Here is a 20,623-nt window from a genome sequence, read left to right as displayed (position 1 = left end):
GTGTGAAGGTCTTCACCTTCACACTAATAATAAAGGACAGGAATAACAATAGTGTGAAGGTCTTCACCTTCACACTAATAATAAAGGACAGGAATAACAATAGTGTGAAGGTCTTCACCTTCACACTAATAATAATAATAGAGAATGGTGTAGAATAACATATGTGTGAAGGCCTTCGCCTTCACACAATAAAGTAAATGGAGTAGAATAACATATGTGTGAAGGCCTTCGCCTTCACACAATAATAAAGTGAATGGAGTAGAATAACATATGTGTGAAGGCCTTCGCCTTCACACAATAAAGTAAATGGAGTAGAATAACATATGTGTGAAGGCCTTCGCCTTCACACAATTAGCTTGAGTGTTTCAAGGCAATCGGTTTCCTAGATCTGTTCAAGTAAAGCCCACTTATTATTTTTTTCAGTGTGCACTTGGGGTTGCTATGGAAGCCGTTTTGGATGTGGTGGGGATCAGTCGAAGCTTTGGATTTTGCATGGGGTCTCTTCGTGGTCTGACTACTCTTGAGTCGCAGAAAATAGCAACGTTAAACTTCAAAACTCTCATTTAAACGATTTAAATGATGAGAGGCATTGGAACTAATGTAACAATCACTCTTTTTTTGAAAATGTATAAAATTAAAAGTACAGATACTGGTGTTAAATGTAACAAATAAAACCAACTGGTGTTAAATGCTAGGTGGCCGCTGTTACTTTTTTTCCTTTGTCTTTTAGCTTTGATTTGCTTTGATGGCTTTTATCTTGTGCACTTTCTGACTTTCTTTGTGGCGCCGTTGTGTGGCGGCCTTATGAGAGCCTATTGAGTTGCGCTCATGCCATCTGTGTGTCTTTTGTATACCCACTCTGTGGTATGGATACTGCTGGGGCCTGAATTTCCCCACCCCTGGGGATCAATAAATATTCAATCAATCAATCAATCAATCAAATGTAACAAATAAAAGCAAAAAGTAGCCTGATGAGTATGCAGTAAGGTAAAAAGTACGGGGGAAAGAACTAATCAAGGACATTGGTACACAGTTAGTTATTCAATTGTTTCAATCATGCAACTCAAACTAATCTAGGGAAAATTATGGAATCACTTAATTCTGAGGAGAAAATTATGAAATTATGGAAAAACAACAACAAATGAATTTTTTTTATATATAAGAGCTTGCAGTCTTATTGTGATATTATTTGCCCATCAGTCAATACATCACGCTTTTAATTTGTTTCTAGACTCTACTGCAGTTGTTCCTGCTCCTTCACCCAGATGTGAGAGTACTGGTCAGGCTCAAAGGAGAGCAGGTGTTAAGGTCAAGGTTGAAGCCACTGTGGAAATGGTAGACTGCGAGCCAGGCAAGACCACGTTTAGAATAATGCAGATTATCACCATGTTGCAATTACGTAATATACTTGGCTTGAACATGCACATACTGATGGTTCTCTGGTTTTAACAACAGATATCAGTAACACCAAAAACATCAGTAAGACAACTGGGCAATAAATGATATTAATGATTATAATTATGATCATTAATATCATTTATAAGTGACCTCAAATTTTTGAATGCATGGTTTAGACAACATGAAAGTGGATACAGTGATTTGGAGGTCAAATTTGTCAAAATTGCCAGTAAGTGCAACATACTTGGATGAGAAGCTACATTATTGTGATATTATTTGCCCATCAGTCAATACATCACGCTTTTAATTCGTTTCTAGACTCTACTGCAGTGGTTCCTGCTCCTTCACCCAGATGTGAGAGTACTGGTCAGGCTCAAAGGAGAGCAGGTGTTAAGGTCAAGGTTGTAGCCACTGTGGAAATGGTAGACTGCGAGCCAGGCAAGACCACGTTTAGAATAATGCAGATTATCACCATGTTGCAATTACGTAATATACTTGGCTTGAACATGCACATACTGATGGTTCTCTGGTTTTAACAACAGATATCAGTAACACCAAAAACCTCAGTAAGACAACTGGGCAATAAATGATATTAATTATTATAATTATGATCATTAATATCATTTATAAGTGACCTCAAACTTTTGAATGCATGGTTTAGACAACATGAAAGTGGATACAGTGATTTGGAGGTCAAATTTGTCAAAACTGCCAGTAAGTGCAACATACTTGGATGAGAAGCTACATTATTGTGATATTATTTGCCCATCAGTCAATACATCACGCTTTTAATTCGTTTCTAGACTCTACTGCAGTGGTTCCTGCTCCTTCACCCAGATGTGAGAGTACTGCAGAGGACCAACAGATTCCAGACCAGCATGAAACTGCAGATGTTCTCACACTGAAACAACTGCTTTTGAAGCGTGGCTTGATTTTACTTATCTGTGTTGCCATCTTGGCAGCCGGAATTATCATTAGGCACGTCCTTGTCTGAGGATTGAAGTGAGTCTCGGCTTGGTTTATATTTGAGAGTTATCAGGTGACCGTGTTACTGGATGACTCGAGCATTGTGGAAGAGCCAAGTTTCTGATCATATACCACTTCTAATTAACATGAGCTTTATCGTTGTGATCATACTCAATATCATAAATCACTGTATCATCAAAGTCAAAGTCTGCTTTATTGTCAACATCTTCACATGCCGAGACACACACAGAGATCGAAATTACGTTTTCCCTATCCCACGGTGACAAGACATATTACACGATAGACATACAAGTAAACGACGCAATATCAAAAACAAGAAGGCACAAACAATAAATGATAAGAGTAACAATAAATAAATAGATAACACAACGAATAAAAGCCAGTGTGCATACAACGTGCTCAGCGTGATGCTGGCGGAGACATTGTCGCCAACACGTACTACCTGAGGCCTCTGACAGAGAAAGTCCAGTAGGGCCATTGTAAAGGGGTGAAAATCGCGAGGAGGAGGAATCTGTGTCTACATCCGTGACGAATGGTGCCGACACGTCACCGCCACCTTCTAACAATCCCTACACCTCCAATCAGAGAGTGATCATCTTACCAGCTACTGCTTCGTCTTTTCGCCAGGAATCCCTCTTGTCGCTCCTCCTTGATGGGTCACTCAGACCATCACAAACTCCATCCATCTTACCCACCACTACCGCCCACAGCCTGCTGACCACCCCCACGCTCTTTGTGTAAGCTCAGTCGTTTCCTAATTTTCTTCCCATAATTGTGTCATTGCAAACATGTGCCCAAGCCACTTACTTCATTCAGAATCAGAATCAGATCAGATTTAGCTTTATTGCCAGACTCTGTTCCAGAGAAAGCATGCCCTGTGACCACCACACAACCCTCGCCAGCAATGCACGCTCGGCGACCGTCGCCCGACCACACCGCGGTGTTGCGTGCGCCGCGGCCGTCCTCCAACCCTGCTCCAGCTGCCCAAGCCTCCAAGACCCTTCTCTGGACGCACAAGCCTCCAACCCTCTCTCCAGCGACACAAGCCCTGCGGCTACCCTCTGACCTCGCTGAGGGGGCACAAGCTGTGTCGCCGTCCTTCTACCCTCCTCAGGCTGTGCAACCCTTTCCGCCGCCCTCTGAATCAGCATTAGTTTCTTGATTTCTTTAATTCTTTGTCACTTCTCGCTGCTGTTTGTTTTCTGTTCCAGCCATTCCGGTTTTCTTGTGTTTGTTTAATTGCTTTGGTTCTTGTTCTGGACTTGGGGTTTTAGGGTGACCGGTCATTTATCGATGTAGCGCTTGCTATACAGTAGCTGATGCTTTGTCCTTTTTGTCTTAATCCTTTATGTGTTCATTCTGTCAGAATTCCTTGCCGTATCAGTTGCTGTGCAGGTGCTGTGCTTTGTTCTTTTATTATGTCACCGTTATTCTGTCATAGGCCTGATGTCTCACAGTATATGAGATCGTGTTACTCTGACAAGTGATAGTATAAAAGTAATTGTTTTAAAACTACTCAAATTATAAAAGTATTTATATACTAATTTATTTAGTACTTTGACTTGTGCCCCAAATTTTTTCAAGTTTTTCAAGTTACAGGTTGATTTTTTTGCTTTGAACTGCAAACCAAAATTTGAGGGACACGAGATCATCAAATCTGCCACTGCTTGAGTAAAGTGAAACGCTATTCAAGTAGTCTAATATATTTGCTAAGAGGGCAACAGTTGCTAATCCACTTGCTAAAAGAAGCACTTGAATGGAGTAATGATTCCACCAGAATAATGTTAAATTTGGATGACATTGTCGCCACTGGAACAGAACAATGGCCCCCAGGAAACAAATACCGTTTTTTTTCCATGTATAATGCGCAAAATTTAACTAATTTATTGTCCTAAAATCTGGGGTGAACATTATACATAGGTACAAAAAAAAAGAAAACAATTATCATTATTATTTTTTTTTTTTTTAAATCCGGATATCATACGGAGGCCGCCATTACAGAAGCGCTTTCTTCTCTGCTGCTCACTTCAAACACGTGCCATACGAACACAATGCTCTCGTATCAGACGCTTGCTAGATCACCTGCTCGTTTGCTGTCACAATGTACCCTACACAAATCCGAAACATTTCTTCGCTATTGAGTATGCTAGCGCATGCGCAGTGATACTGACCGGCAGAATAAGATCCGGTTGTTCCCAAAGATGATCTTATTTCTGAGATAATTTTACGTTCACAGACTTAAGTAGGAGTCAAAATTTGGGTGCGTATTATACATGGGTACAGGCTTTTTTCCAGCATCAACATGCCATTTTAGGGTGCGTATTATACATGGGGGCGCATTATACATGGAAAAAATCGGTACTCCCTTTAGGGCTCAAGTCTGTCATATTTCACCGAGCTGGAGAAGGATAAAGTGCATTCTCTGCAATGGATACAATGTCCTACGCCTTCCAACCACATATGTAGTAGTTTACTTTACAGCTGGTTCATTAAAGGGTTGACATTTCCTCAAATTCTCCACTATGAACGAATGTAAAAAACAATATCAGAAAAACTGCAATCAGTTTCATAAAATCATTCAACCCGCTCGCTTATAAGGCTTCAACATGTCCCACACACATTCATATAGGGCTGAAAGGATTCATCAAGTATTTTGAATTATTTGATTAAAAAAATGCATCGATTACATTTACTCTGCCTCGACGATTCGTTTGTCCCAACTCAGCTGCGTAAACGTGCGCCCCGAACTATGTACACGCAGAGTATGTTTCTGCGTATGTTTCAGTATACGTTTTAATTTACTCGGGTATTTTATGTTTGCACTTTTAATGGCCGTGTTAAGAGCTTTTACAATGTTACAATGATGGCTGTGCAGAAAAAATACATACAAGAGTACAAAATCCTGAGTAATGTCTTAATAAGACAAAAGCATGTTTTATCTGATTAATCGATGTAAGTAATCGCTCGATAACTAGAATACAAAACTAATCGATAGATGCACCCCCAGATTCATATAAAGTCTGCCATGCTTGGTATTTCAGATTTCTATTTCAAATTGATGTATTTAATCCAGAAGACCAATTTGCCAAGCACAAATCAATGTAGTTAGAGTGTGGGGAAAAAATGGGCAGCCATTACTTTAGAAATACAGTGAAACAAGTGACAATATTTATTGTATTCGTTTTTCTCCTCCAGATCATTTCCCAGATGATGATCTTCATGATCAGCATCGTCAGCATGGTGTTCTGTGGTCATTTGGGAAAAGTAGAACTTGCAGCTGTATCATTATCAATTGCAGTAAGTCATTTTTTTCACAATTATCTGTGATTAATACATACAGGTTATGTCCACAAATCCACCAACATTTTGGTAGTTTTCTGTCATTCAGGCGAGGAAAAGCATTCATTCACTGGCTTTCAAGTACATCTCAAAGTTGCTCCACTATCTAAAAGTTGGTCTACGATATAACATAAAATACCACACGGTTGATCAGAAGTGGATTAATACCATGTGAAGAGCTCCTTCAGAGTAAGCCAGGGCCAAAATAACAAACACGTCTAGCTTTCACAAATTCATCAATCCAGCCATCTATTTTCCGTACCACTCGTCCCCCCAAGGGTCGAGGGCGTGCTGGAGCCTATCCCAACAGTCTTCACAAATTCAATTAACCAAAAAACTACACCAGGGGTTTTCAACTGGTTATGTCCAAGGGACCACCAATATAACCAAGAAGCAACTTGGGGACCAGTGCTTTGGCAGAATGTTATTTCATTTTGCACCAAAAGAGGATAGGCCTACACAGGCTATTTATTTCCATCTGTATGTTTATTTTGGCAATCTCAGCTATATTTGACGTAGTTTAAATGGGTAAATGATTCACAAAATTAGCTGGGGAAAAAATTCAAGTCTAAATTGACTTGACGATTGAACCCACCACCTTCTTGGTTGAAGTCTATCACTCTATAACCAAGCCCTTGTAACTTCACTTGGGAAGGGAGAAACCTGTTCAAATATGCTACACTTGGTGAAAACCCAAGAAGACAGAAAAAGTAAATGGATGCTGCCATGAATGGCGCTGCCAAACCCTACTGAGAGCAAAATATGCCTTGCTCAAGGACACTTTGACATGATCACCGGGCTTGAAGATAGAACCCAGCACCACCAGGTTTGGAGACTTTCACTCTACGACTGAGCCACGTGATAAATAGGCAGTCAGGAATCACCATTGGATGGAAAATGTTGATGGCTAAGAATTTGAAAATGGGAGTGGGTACTTATTTTCACGAGCCGACTTATTCTAATAGCGCTTCTATTAGCGTTAGTAACCCCCTGTAACTTTGCTTGGGGAGGGGGCAACCTGTTCAAAGTCAGTTGATTGATCACGAAATTATCTGAAAAATTAATCAAGTCAAAATAATGCATCAATTTCATTTAAAAAAATGTTGCAATTATTTTCCATCTCCAATTTTGCGGACCACCTGCAATACCGCCGCGAACCACTAGAGGGCCACGAACCACCGATTGACAATCCCTGATCTACACTATTCAAGGGCTAGACAATAACAAGAAACTCAAGGTGACGGTGACAAGGAGGGACATGTCAAAGAGGCCAGTCTTGACACTGACAGCAGCATAATTTGAAGCTCGCCATTCAGTAGAGCCCACAACACACATTCTTCTTCCAGCAGCCAATGTGCAGGGTTGTTACAGCAAAGCAATTGTCCAATGATGTGCAGAGATCAATTACGGGCACATAAAACACATATACACACACAAACAAGGAGATGAGGTCTCACTCCAGTTTCCAACCAAGAGCGCCACTCCTCCTTCAGGTGAGGGGATGGGTCCCCCAACAGTTATTTTTTTATGTAAACCCAAAAAACACAAAACACAAAAAAAACAAAAACAAAAAAAAAATTAAATGTTGAAAAAATAATCTACGAATTTGTAAGCCTGTGTTGCCACTGATTATGTAGGGGTCCACCATAATAGAGGAAAGGTTACAAGATATAGAGGAAAATAGTTTATAAGCCCCCCCCCCCCCCCTATATTTATTATTATTATTTTTGTTTAATCAATCGAGGGGTCTGTGCGGCCACCAGTTACTGATCCCTAGCATACTGCATACTGTAAAATAGAGACTTCGGTCAACTACTTAACCAAAATTTAAAAAAAATAGAGGATAGGAAAAAGGAAAGGTGGAAAAAAAGGAAGAAAGGATACATTAGTATTTTTTTGTCACGCTAAGATCATTCTAAACAATCAGACAAGCGATTCCATGATCATTCTGAGAAGTGGACCAAGTTAAATGGGAAAATTGATTTCTGTATTTGCACAATCCTCAGCATATTTTTTCATGGCATGGAGAACTCTTATCCTCTGTTACGTATGTATCTACTGAATGTCAAAATGACTGTTGTGAAAAAGGTCACAGTAAACATTTTACTGTGTTTTACTGTAAAATAACATATTATTGACAATGCTGCTTTAATTGCAGGTGGTTAATGTGACCGGTTTATCCATTGGAACCGGGCTATCCTTAACTTGTGATACCCTCATATCTCAGGTAGTGTCCTCAACTTCTTGCACTTCTACCTTATTTATATTAGTGATATTGAAACACAAACCACTCTGACTGGGCTCTCAGATTGTATGGGTTCCAACTAAAACAGTTAAACAATAATATATTGTATCAAGTTAGTTTACATTTCATGAATCTAAACAAATCATTAGTGTGATGTTAGTGTTTCCTAACACTGCCTATTTGATTCTGCCTTTGGGTAGACCTATGGGAGCGGAAACCTGAAGCGTGTGGGGGTGATCCTTCAGAGGGGGATTCTGATTCTACTGCTGGCTTGTTTCCCCTGCTGGGCTGTTCTCATCAACACTGAACCTATTCTAATCGTAGCCAAACAGAGCCGAGAGGTTGCCAGGTCAGTCACTTTTCAATCTGCAGCATCTTGGTTACAATAATTTTGGAAAGAGCCTATTGTTCATAATAATAATGACAATAATATTAATAATTGTTGTTGTTGTTCTTATCATTACATTTTATCAAATCAGTCAGACTCTTGGATACTCTATAAACCAATGCTTCACTGTGTTTCATGGCTTCTTTCAGCTGCTTAATGCCCATTTGAATTATTGTAAAAGTAATAGTTAGTAGTAGTAGTAATGGAAGTTAACAAAATAAATATAATACATATATTGTATGCTGTAATGTACAATGTAATACATATGTTCGTGTATGTTTCCAACCCAAATTTTTACATGGCTATTTGTGTGTTGCATAGTCTGTCACAACTTTATGTGAAGATCTCCATGCCTGCTCTGCCGGTGAGTTCACATTCATCTTGGTTTGCATGAGTTATAGCACTAGACATTATGTGCTTCTATCATGTAAGATTATGATTTCCCCCTTCAGGCGGCATTTATGTACCAGCTGCAAGGGAGATATCTTCAAAATCAGGTTCCGTAAAGCGAGGCACACAAGTTCATAATATACATGTAAATAACATGTTTGCGAGTAAAAAACTGGAAATGATATCGGTAAATTTTACATTTGCTAAGCAGCAAGGATAAGGCCATAAAAACACTGCTTAATTGGAGATTGGCCACAAAGCACATGGCATGTAGTAATAGGCAAGTAATGAAATGGATAACAGAAATGTCTGAATAAGAAACAAATTGTGCATCAAATTCATGTGTCATTACTAGAATTGCAAATTGTCTTCACTTTTAATATCTTTTTTTTAAATATTTGCCCAGTTTTTACTCGTATGATTTGAAAACGAGTTATTTGACAGTTTGTTTTGTAGCTTTTACTGTATATAATATGAGGTGCTCATACAATTATTTGGGTTGACAGTCATAATGGCCCTCCGAAAGAAGCTATGACTACAATGCGGCCCGCGAAAAAAACGAGTTTGACACCCCTGGTCTATACCCTCCCACCACCACTACCTTTGTGACAGTTATTTTCATTTTTGTCATCCTTGATCTGGTAACTGAAGTGTAAACATCTATTGCTCTTACTCTGTTTCCCATTGCAGTTATCGTGGCCTTTTTTGTTGGTCTTACCATCACCCTTGCCAAAAGTGTCATTGGCTACATTTTCACCTCAGACCTGTGAGTTATACTGTTACATATTAGTAACTTTGGCGCTCGTAATACGTGCCACACCGAGGAACTGTCTTTAAAGAATACAGTAGTTCACATTAAAAAGCTATCAGAACATGTAAATGAATTACTTAATTATAACCTAGTAAGTTAAAACAACAGTCATTTGTTGTGGGGGAAAAAAGTGAATAAAACTAAAGTTGTTATAGAGATTAAAAACGTGTTTACAGTGATCCCTCGCCACTTTGCGCTTCTCCTTTTGCAAATGCGCTACTTCACGGGTTTATAAGTAACGGGCAAATACACACGTGCCTCTGAGCAATGTGCATCACTGTGGACGTGACTGAGTTCAAGCGCAGGAGGCGGCAGCCGGCCACATGCAGAAACTGGTGCAGAAGGAATCGGAGCATGTGACAATATCACGTGTCTGTTCTTTTATTTACCGTAATTTCCGGACTATAAGTCGCACCGGAGTATAAGTCGCACCAGCCATAAAATGCCCAAAAAAGTGAAAAAAAACCATATATATGTATATAAGTCGTTCCTGAGTATAAGTCGCCCCCCCACCCAAACTATGAAAAAAAACGCGACTTATAGTCCGAAAATTACGGTACTGTAAAGGTACAATATATGTACAGAACAGTGTGGGAATAGTTATTAAGGGAATGGGAACGGTTTATGTAGCGTAAAAGTATTGAGGAGCCTTTAATATATGTATATGACCATAATGCAACAGGAGATTCATCCGCAACCGACTCACTTTGGTTTCGCTATGCGTGATGTCCCCTGGGTTAGCATAATGTGGTATTTCTGAAGGCAGACACTTTCTAAATGACTTCCATTACACCTGTGCTCCCTAGCAACCAACTAAAACATTACGTGTTGAAAATTTCAATATGGTGTTTAATTTTCTAAATAATCCATATATTGTTTCTACTTTGCGGATTTTAGTTTTTTGCAGATGGTTCTGGAATGCATCTCCAGCAAAAAATGAGTGCTCACTGTATTATGTTTTTGTTACGACTAACACTTATTTACAATAACATATTCTCGCAAAGTGCTAAATCTAATTCAAATGCAATTGCATTTAATGCACCCCATTGACAGTGAATAATAAAGGAATGAGAGTTCTCAATGAACTATCAAACCAGTTAAACTCAAAATTTTAAAATAGAAAAATATTACTTTATAAGTGAATAAAATTAAGATGTAATCTGATGTGATTGTAGATCAAAATTTAAAATCACGCATAATTAATACCATGCTGTGCAAGTGGGAACAAATTACAATCAAAAACAATGAGTTCACAAATTCAGACTATAGCTTGTGAAGAAAGCGTACATATTACATTACATTACGTACATATTATTACCCATAAATTATTTGGAATATTTTTACATGTCAGCACCTCACAGAGCTACTTGCTTTTCTTTTGCTAGAATTTTCATGTTGTATCTCATCATATTTGTCTCATAACCTTCAGAGAAATTTTGAAACGGGTTGCTGAAATCTTGATTGTTTTCGTCTTCTTGCATCTTTCTGACGCTGTTGCGGTAAGAAAAGAAAATCCTATCTGACATTTTAGGAAAAGTTTTAAATGTGCTTTGTGTGAACTTCCAACAATCACCGCAGGGTGCGTGTGGAGGTGTCATCCGAGGAGTTGGGAAACAAAAGGTTGGTGCTCTTTGTAACCTGGTGGGACACTACTTCATTGGCTTTCCCATTGGCTTGGCCTTAACCTTTGCGGCAAAATTGAACATCCTAGGTAAGACCTGCATGTTCTGGAATCAAAATGTGTCATGAGTTTCAGAAACGCTGGTGTTGTTTCTTCAATAGGGCTTTGGATAGGTCTTACTCTCTGTGTCTTCATGCAGGCTACTTTCTTACTGTTTTATCTATACAAACTAGATTGGAGTAAGGCTGCCGAAAAGGTGGGTTACTCAATTCTCTGAAAACACAAATGTGACTTTTTGAAATTAAGTGATTTGCATTGTAACATTTTTTAATGCCTTCAATCAGGCTAAAATTAGAGCCGGGGTCCAGGTCCCCTATGACGACACGGTCAAGACAGAAGATTGCAAGTTCGGTAAGTTCAGGCGTACAAATAGCCATCTTTATTTTGAGGATTTAACAAACAAAACACTTTACAGTACTATATATGTGTGTATATATATATATATATATATAAGTGTGTGTGTTCCATCAGCGCACAGGGCGTGTGATGCGTCAGTGCAGTAGTGTTGGAGTAGTAGTGCCTGTAGTTTGTGCATGCTGCATGCTGCCTCTGCTTGCCACTTTTCTGCTTTCAGCTACCGCCACCGGCTAGCCCTCTGTTTCCGGGGGTGAAAAGAGGAGCCGAGTGTGTAAGTCTCCTCAGCCGGTACACAGCCTCTCCATTGCCAAGACTTGCACACGCCTCCTCGTGGCCACACACGGTAACTGGCACCTTGCGGTCCCAGGCTAAGTTGTGCAGGATCTCGGAGCAGCAGTGGGCCCCAGAGATGTGGCATGTAGGCCCACCGGTGTGTGGACACGCCCTACTGCCCATCAACCACTGTCCCGGCTGTGGGTAAACAGCTCCAGCTATGGGTAAATAGTGAAGACCTCAACGGTGGACCAGGCGGAGGATGATGGCTGACCTGAGGGGTGGCGTCACAACGGCTGGGAAGGCGGATGAAGGCTGCAGCAGAAAAGGGTCACCAGTCGTCTTGGTCTCCTTGCCACTGGACTCTGACCCCGATCTGTCAAGGACAGTGTGGTGACTGTCTGTGCACCAGTCTCCCCACTTTAAACAAAGTCACGCACAGGCGTCTTTTTCAGGGAATCCACCTTACATCCCGGATTAAAGTCCTGTGGCGACCAGTAAGTGGCAACGGGGGCAGGATTGTGAAGTCTGGAAGCCCCTAGTCACAAGCTGGCACATCAGGCGGTGGATGTTAGATGATCGTTGGGCTCCTGGACCGAGGCAGATAGAGCTCTTCGGTAGCTGCATCCACGACTGAGCAGCCCTTTTTAGGATCCACTCTGCTCACCCCTGATGGGGAAGGGGCTAGAAAAGGTGCCCTAAACATAGCCTGCCTCAAACCTCCCGACTGGATTACCGCGTTCAGAGGGATCACCAATATGCGGTCGAAACCACAAAAACATGAATTTTGGAGCATGGAATGTGCGCACACTAATGGACAGTGTAACCAGTGATAGGCCGGAGAGGAGAACCGCCATCATTGCCAGGGAACTGAGAAGATGCCGGATTGACATAGCTGCTCTTTCAGAAACCCGGCGGGCAGAGGAAGGTCATCTGAAGGAGGAAAAGGGTGGATACACTTTCTTTTGGAAAGGAAAGGCCACAGATGAGCCTAGGATCCATGGGGTTGGTTTTGCCATCAAGAACCAACTGATCAGTCAGCTCTCTGAACTCCCTGTGGGAATCAGTGAGCGCCTGATGACCCTCCGTCTGGTGCTGGTCAACAACCAGACGGCAACAGTTCTTAGTGCTTATGCACCTACCCTTGCTTCCGATGAGGACAAAAAAGAGGCCTTCTATGCCTGTCTGGATGATGTATTGTCAAAAATCCCCAAAGAGGACAAGATTATTATACTGGGAGATTTCAATGCCAGAGTGGGCCGGGACCACCACCTCTGGAAGGGCACCATTGGAAAGGAAGGCATTGGAAACATCAACTCCAACGGGGTTTTGCTTCTTAGCAAATGTGCTCAATATGACCTTACCATCACGAATACCATCTTTCGCCAGAAGAACAAACTCAAGGGTTCATGGAGACACCCTCGCTCTAAACAATGGCATCTTATTGACTATGTCATTGTCAGAGCCAGGGATCAGCGCGACGTGACCATCACAAAAGCCATGATGGATTCAGAGGCCTGCTGGACAGATCACCGCCTGATACGATCCACGATGTCCATCAGACTCAAGAGGAAGAGGAGACTCCAAAAGAAGCTGAGCCGGCAGAGACTAAACCTCGAGGCCCTGAACAACACTGCCGCCCTGCAGCTGTTTCAGGCCTCTCTTGGAGAAAGCCTCATTCAGGAATACCCTGAGGACATCGAAAAACACTGGAGCCTGCTCAAGTCTTCCATCCTCGACACCTGCCGTGCCACTCTCGGGTACAAGGCCAGAAAGCATCAGGACTGGTTTGATGAGAACGACACAGAGATAGAACAGCTCATCTCCAAGAAAAGGGAAACATTTCGTGTCTGGCAAAATGACATCACCTGCACAGCAAAGAGACAGGCCCACTCCAAAGCCAAGGCTGACGTCCAGAGCCGGGTGAGACAGATTAAAAACTCCTGGTGGACAGAAAGGGCACTGGAAATCCAGAGTTTGGCAGACTCTGGTGACACCAGAGGCTTTTTCAGCGCTACTAAGGCTGTCTACGGCCCAAGCCATCGCGGCCAAAACCCCCTACGCTCTAAAGACGGGCAGGAGCTGTTGAAGGACAATGAGTCCATAAACAACCGGTGGAGAGAGCACTTTGAAGAACTCCTCAACCGTGACAGCACAACTCAGTCAGATTTCCTCAGTCACATCCCTCAGAGTCCCATCAGGGAAGACATGGGTGAACCTCCCACTTTAGTAGAGGTCCAAGATGCCATCAGGAGCCTGAAGAACAACAAGGCCTCTGGGCCAGATGGGATCCCAGCTGAGGTCCTAAAGGAAGGTGGACTAGAGCTCCAGCGCCACCTCCATTCCCTCTTTCTGAAGGTCTGGGAAAAAGAAGTACTCCCCTCGGAGCACAGGGATGCTCTGATAGTGACCATTTTCAAGAAAGGGGACAAAGCGGATTGCGGAAACTATAGGGGCATCTCGCTCCTTTCAACAGTTGGCAAAGTACTTGCTCGTGTTCTTGCCAATCGCCTACTGCCACTGTCTGAGGAAATTCTCCCAGAATCGCAGTGCGGTTTTCGCCCATCTAGAGGCACTGCAGACATGATTTTTACAGCACGCCAACTCCAGGAGAAATGCCGTGAGCATAAACAGCCTTTGTTCATGGCTTTCATAGACCTTACAAAAGCCTTTGACACGGTGGATCGCCAGGCCCTATGGAGCATCCTTCTGAGGTATGGTTGCCCGGACAAATACGTCAGAATACTGCGTTTATTACATGACGGAATGACAGCCACAGTGCTCAATAACAGCTCCTTGACTGAGCCTTTCACTGTAGAGACAGGGGTCAAACAGGGATGCATTATTGCACCCACCCTGTTCTCTGTCTTCATTGCCGCCATACTCCACCTCATCAACAAAGAACTCCCACACGGAATCCCAATATGGTACAGGACTGATGGCAGGCTCTTCAACCTTAACAGGTTCAAAGCCAAAACCAAGATCAGAACCACCACGGTCGTGGAGCTCCAGTATGCAGACGATAATGCCATAGCAGCACACTCTGCAGAAGACCTCCAGGGCATCCTGAACTCCTTTGCTAAGGCATACAGAGCCCTGGGTCTGACCGTGAACATCAAGAAGACCCAGGTGCTACATCAACCCCCACCCAACCAGCCATCTACTCCGCCCATCATAAATGTGGACAACACTGCACTTGAATATGTTCACCATTTCCCCTACCTCGGCTGTTTTCTCTCCTCCAAAGCGGACATTGACTCCGAGGTCAACCATCGCCTGAGCTGTGCCAGTGGAGCGTATGCCAGACTCCGGAAAAGAGTCTTCGAAGACCGAGACCTCCGGGTTGACACCAAGCTCCTGGTTTACAAAGCTGTGGTTCTCCCCACCTTACTTTACGGGGCAGAGTCATGGACAACCTACAGCAGGCACCTAAGAGCTCTTGAACAACACCACCAGAGAACCTTGAGGAAAATACTCCGGATCAAATGGGAGGACAGACGCACAAACATCAGCGTTCTGGAGGAAGCCAGGATACCGAGCATCACCACCTTAATAATGCAGCACCAACTCCGATGGACAGGACATCTCATCCGCATGGCTGACACCCGCCTCCCCAAACAGATGTTATACTCCCAGCTGGAGAGAGGTCCGCGAGCCCCGGGCGGGCAAAAGAAACGTTTTAAGGACAACCTCAAGACCAATCTCAAGAAATTCCAAATAACATCTCGGGACTGGGAGCGCATCGCCTTGAACAGGAACTGCTGGAGGGCAGCGGTGCAAGAAGGTGCAGCACATCACGAAAAGGAACTCCGCCGTGTCGCAGAAACCAAACGACAACTCCGAAAGGAAAGACAAAAACTGGCTCCAGCACGACCACAACCCACCACCACTTTCCCCTGCCCACACTGCACAAAAATATGTGGATCCCGGATCGGCCTCTACGCCCACCTGCGGACCCACAAGTAGACGACCCTGAAAAGAAGACCGTCATACTCGTTCCGAGTGACCGCCGATGATGATGATGATGATATATATATATATATATATATATATATATATATATATATATATATATATATCATCATCATCATCATCGGCATCACAGTCTCGAAAGACCATAGATTTCTTGTGTCTGGAGGTTAGATGTTCTTTGCACAGCGTCTGCTGTGGCTGGTGAGTCCTATCCGTGAGAGGCAGACACGGCCACAGATGTTACAGATGTGGGCCAGACCCGGTGGCGGTGGGGGCATGGTGGCTTGCTGCCTCCTCAATTTCCTTTTCGTTTCTCGGTGTTGAGCCAGGGTGATTTCGTAGGTCTGCAGCCCGTTTTGGAGAGCCTGTTGCCATTTGTGACGATCCTGGGCGACGTCTTCCCAGATGGCTGGGTTGATGTTGAAGGATTTGAGGTCTTGTTTGCAGACATCCTTGTAGCGGAGCAGTGGGCGGCCCACTTGCCTTTTGCCTGATTTTAGCTCTGCATATAAGACGTCCTTTGGCATACATACGACCATCTTCCATCCGACGGACATGGCCCAGCCAACGGAGACGCCGCTGCTTCAGCAGGGAGAGCATAGTGGGGAGCTGTGCACTCTCCAGGACTGCACTGTCTGTGATCCTGTCCCGCCAGGTGATGCCCAGTATGCGTCTCAGGCAACGCAGATGGAAAGAGTTTAGCCTTCTCTCTTGATGTGCATAAAGAGTCCAGGCTTCGCTGCCATACAAGAGTGTACTGACGACACAGGCCCTGTACACTTGCACCTTTGTATGGATGGTGAGCTTGCTGTTCTGCCATACTCTGGGTGTCAGTTTTCCAAAGGTAGAAGCTGCTTTCCCAATCCGGCTGCTGACCTCGGCATCGAGTGATAAATTGCAGGTGATGGTAGACCCAAGATAGATAAAGCTGCTTACAGCTTCCAGTGTGTAGTTGTTGATGGTGATGGAGGGTGGGACAGTAGTCCCCTGGCCCATTGTCTTGGTTTTGTTTAGGCTGATGGTGAGGTTGAAGTCCTGACATGCTTGGCTGAACCGGTCTAGAAGAGTCTGCAGGTGTTCCCTAGTGTGTGTTGCCAATACTGCATCATCAGCAAACAACATGTCCCGAATGGTGAGTGGTCTGACCTTGGTTTTTGCTCTCAGTCGGGATAGGTTGAATAGCTTGCCGTCTGTCCTGGTGTGTAAGTAAACTCCTTCAGTTGATGTTCCGAAGGCTTGGCGCAGGAGGAGAGAGAAGAATATCCCAAACAGAGTGGGTGCCAAAACGCATCCCTGTTTGACACCACAGCGGATGTTAAAGGACTCAGAAGTGTACCCATCGTACTGAACAGTACCTTTCATGTCAGTGTGGAAGGACTGGAGGATGCTGAGGAGTTTTGGCGGGCAACCTATCCGTTCCACCATTTGGAAAAGGCCGCTCCTGCTCACCAGGTCAAAAGCCTTGGTAAGGTCAACGAAGGCCATGTAGAGAGGTTTATGTTGTTCTCTGCACTTCTCCTGCAGCTGTCTCAGGGTGAAGATCATGTCCAGAGTTGATCTTCCTGCTCTGAACCCTGCCTGTGACTCTGGGTAGAGCATCTCTGCGAGGACTTGGAGTCTGTTTAGTACAACTCGAGCAAAGAGCTTACCGGTAATGCTGAGTAGGGAGATGCCACGGTAGTTGTTACAGTCACTCCTGTCTCCCTTGTTTTTGTACAAGGTGACGATGTTAGCATTTCTCATGTCCTGTGGGACAGAGCCTTCTTTCCAGCACAGGCATAAAAGCTTGTGCAGTCTATGCAGAAGAGCAGGCTTCCCACACTTGAGGACTTCGGCTGTTATCCCATCGGTGCCTGGAGCTTTTCCGCTGGGCAGGCTGTTAATTGCTTTGCTTAGCTCCTCAGTTGTTGGTTCCATGTCGAGCTCTTCCATAACAGGTAGGTGCCCTACATGCCTGAGGGCTGCATCAGAGACACTGTTGTCCTTGGCATAGAGCTCTGAGTAGTGTTCCACCCAGCGGTCCAGCTGCTTAGAGCGTTCAGCGATGGTTTCTCCCGAAACTGATTTCAATGGGACAATTTTGCGGGGTGATGGTCCAAGTGCCTTTTTGATGCCATCGAACATGAGTCTGATGTTGCCTGTGTCAGCAGCTACTTGAATGTTGCTGCAGAGCTGTAGCCAATAGTCGTTGGCACAACGTCTAGCGGCTTGTTGGAGTTTCCCCCTAGAAGATCGGAGGGTCTGTAGAGTTTTGGTGTTTGGTGTGCGCTTGTAATTTGTGAGTGCGACGCGTTTTTCTTCAAGAATTGGTGCCAATGTTGTTAAATTGGCATTGAACCAGTCATTTGGTTTTCCCTGCTTTATGCCAAAGACCGACAGAGCCGTGCTGTGTATGGCATCCCTCAAGCCATCCCAGTACCGCTGAGCGGAGCTGGACTGGGGTGGGCCGTGGAGGGAGACTTCTAAGGCACAGAGGAAGGCTGTAGCTTTGGTTGGGTCGGTTGTTTTGCTGCTGTCGATGCGTGGCGCTCCCTTTGATTTGGATCTGTGTAGTTTTTTTGCCTGTAGCTTGACTCTACAGAGCACAAGGGAGTGGTCTGTGTCGCAGACTGCACTGTGGAGACTGCGTGTTTGAAGGATGCCTCCATATATATATATATATATTTATGTATTTATATATACACACACAAACACAGTGGTACATTTTCTGGGCGTGCTGGAGCTTATTCCTGCTGTGTGTGTGTGTCTATCTATCTATCTATCTATCTATCTATCTATCTATCTATCTATCTATCTATCTATCTATCTATCTATCTATCTATCTATCTATCTATCTATCTATCTATCTATCTATCTATCTATCTATCTATCTATCTATCTATCTATCTATCGTATTTTCCGAACTATAAGGCGCACTTAAAAACCCAATATTTTCTCATTTATGACTCATTTCTCATTATAACTATTTAATAACACCATAGATTGCCCATAGATGTGAGTGCGAGCACGGATGGTTGTTCGTCTCTGTGTGCCCTGCGGTTGAATGTTAACCAGTTCAGGGTGTCCCCTGCCTACTGCCCGATGACTGCTGGGATAGGCTCCATCACACCCGTGACCCCCGTGGGGATAAAGCAGTACAGAAAATAAATGGATGGATGGATGGATGGATGGATGGATGGATGGATGGATGGATGGATGGATGGATGGATGGATGGATGGATGGATGGATGGATGGATATATATACTATATATAACCTAATCTTTGGAGCACACAGGTATTTTTTACCTGATGTAACCAAAATTTTACCACTTAAACCAGATGGCTGAAAAATATAAAATATTATTTGGGCGCCAATGAATACCACAAGGTAGAAAGTAGGTCGGCAAACAATACTAAAAATATAAATAAATAATACTAAATAAAAATAATAAATATAAATATAATATAATATAAAATATAATAAATATAATAATAAATATTTTCAACATGGAGCTGAATACAGACATTCCGAGGTGACAAAGTTCAATTCACCATTAAGTTGCAACTGCAAATACTCAGATGTTGGCCAGAAACTGTGTCAGTATCTTGAGTGCCATTTCCGTATATGGAGCCGTTGCAATGCAATATATCGTATTATGAGTATTTTGTCTCTGGTCGAGTACAAAGTGAAGCCAATATTTTTGTCTGTTAAGTGTTCAAACTATAGTTGTGTTTTTGAATCTTCAGAGTCAAACACCAACCAGGACCCAGTTACTTGTCCTACATCCAGGTGTGAGAGCGCTTCAGAGGGCCAACAGCTTCCAGATCAACCTAAAACTCCAACTACCAATGTTCTCACAGTAAAACAGCTGCTTTTGAAGCGTAGCTTGATTTTACTTATCTTTGTTGCCATCTTAGCAGCCGGAATTATCGTCCGTCACTTCCTTGACAAACTGCTGCAATGAGCCTCGTGTTGGTTTGTAACGGACAGTCATTAAGTGAACACTGGAGGACTCAATAGTTGCTTCTAATATCAACTCATCTCTTATGTCATGAGTAAATCATCACGATCAAACCCACGACCATAAACGTGTCAATAATGTATGTAAATGCAATCACTTTGCATTGTGTTTGGTGTTTATTCAGCAATAGTGTTCATTCTGCACCTTGATATGGGCCAATGATTGCAAGACTGAAAACTAGGTGCAGGCAGAGCGTGCACAAAAGTGGAGCTTAAACAAAACAAAGCATTGACTGAAGAATACACTCCACCTGAGAAAGAAAAGACAATCAAGCTCTGTGAGTGGGAACAGCAGTTGAACTCTAAACGGCAACACAAGGAGACAAGTCTTGATTAAATTTTGTCAGATGAGAAACAGGGATAAACTTGGGTTGCTTATTTAATGGATGAGACAGTTATGGTGATAGCAAATGGGCTCCTATTGTAAAAATGTTTTTTTATACATATTTCTAATATGTAATATGCATTGTATGTATTACAGATGTGGCAGATTCAATTCGTGACAACTTATTGTGCAATTAAATTTTTAACATTGTATTTTACATCAGAAAGATTTTATTCTCATAATAATTTTATTCAATTAAATCCAGATTACTGTAGATCAGGGGTGTCAAAGTCAAATGGACGGAGGGCCAAATAAAAAATTTAGCTACAAGCCGAGGGCCGGACTGTTCATTGAAAAATTTTTAAATGACGCATATAGTCTAGTGAACCTAATTGAACCTACTGAAAACCTAACAAATATATTCCAATATGATCAGATAAATAAAGCAATATTTTC

At 42.9% G+C, this 20,623-nt stretch overlaps 1 protein-coding gene across 1 annotated transcript in view; it reads left to right on the top strand.

The window, feature by feature from the left end:
- The window catches only part of LOC133151242 (multidrug and toxin extrusion protein 1-like), a 259,852-nt gene extending 240,066 nt beyond the window's left edge, over positions 1-19,786 (top strand). The window contains exons 11-16 of the mRNA XM_061274104.1: positions 9,438-9,513; positions 10,988-11,057; positions 11,137-11,269; positions 11,341-11,435; positions 11,524-11,590; positions 19,569-19,786. Of these exons, the coding sequence (XP_061130088.1) occupies positions 9,438-9,513; positions 10,988-11,057; positions 11,137-11,269; positions 11,341-11,435; positions 11,524-11,590; positions 19,569-19,786 (659 nt within the window). The remainder of the gene's footprint in view (positions 1-9,437; positions 9,514-10,987; positions 11,058-11,136; positions 11,270-11,340; positions 11,436-11,523; positions 11,591-19,568) is intronic.
- The last annotated feature ends 837 nt before the right edge of the window (positions 19,787-20,623 follow it).

Source organism: Syngnathus typhle, linkage group LG3, assembly GCF_033458585.1.
Source record: "Syngnathus typhle isolate RoL2023-S1 ecotype Sweden linkage group LG3, RoL_Styp_1.0, whole genome shotgun sequence".
Classification (NCBI taxonomy): Eukaryota; Metazoa; Chordata; class Actinopteri; order Syngnathiformes; family Syngnathidae; genus Syngnathus; species Syngnathus typhle.
This window is presented reverse-complemented; position numbering and strand designations above follow the sequence as displayed.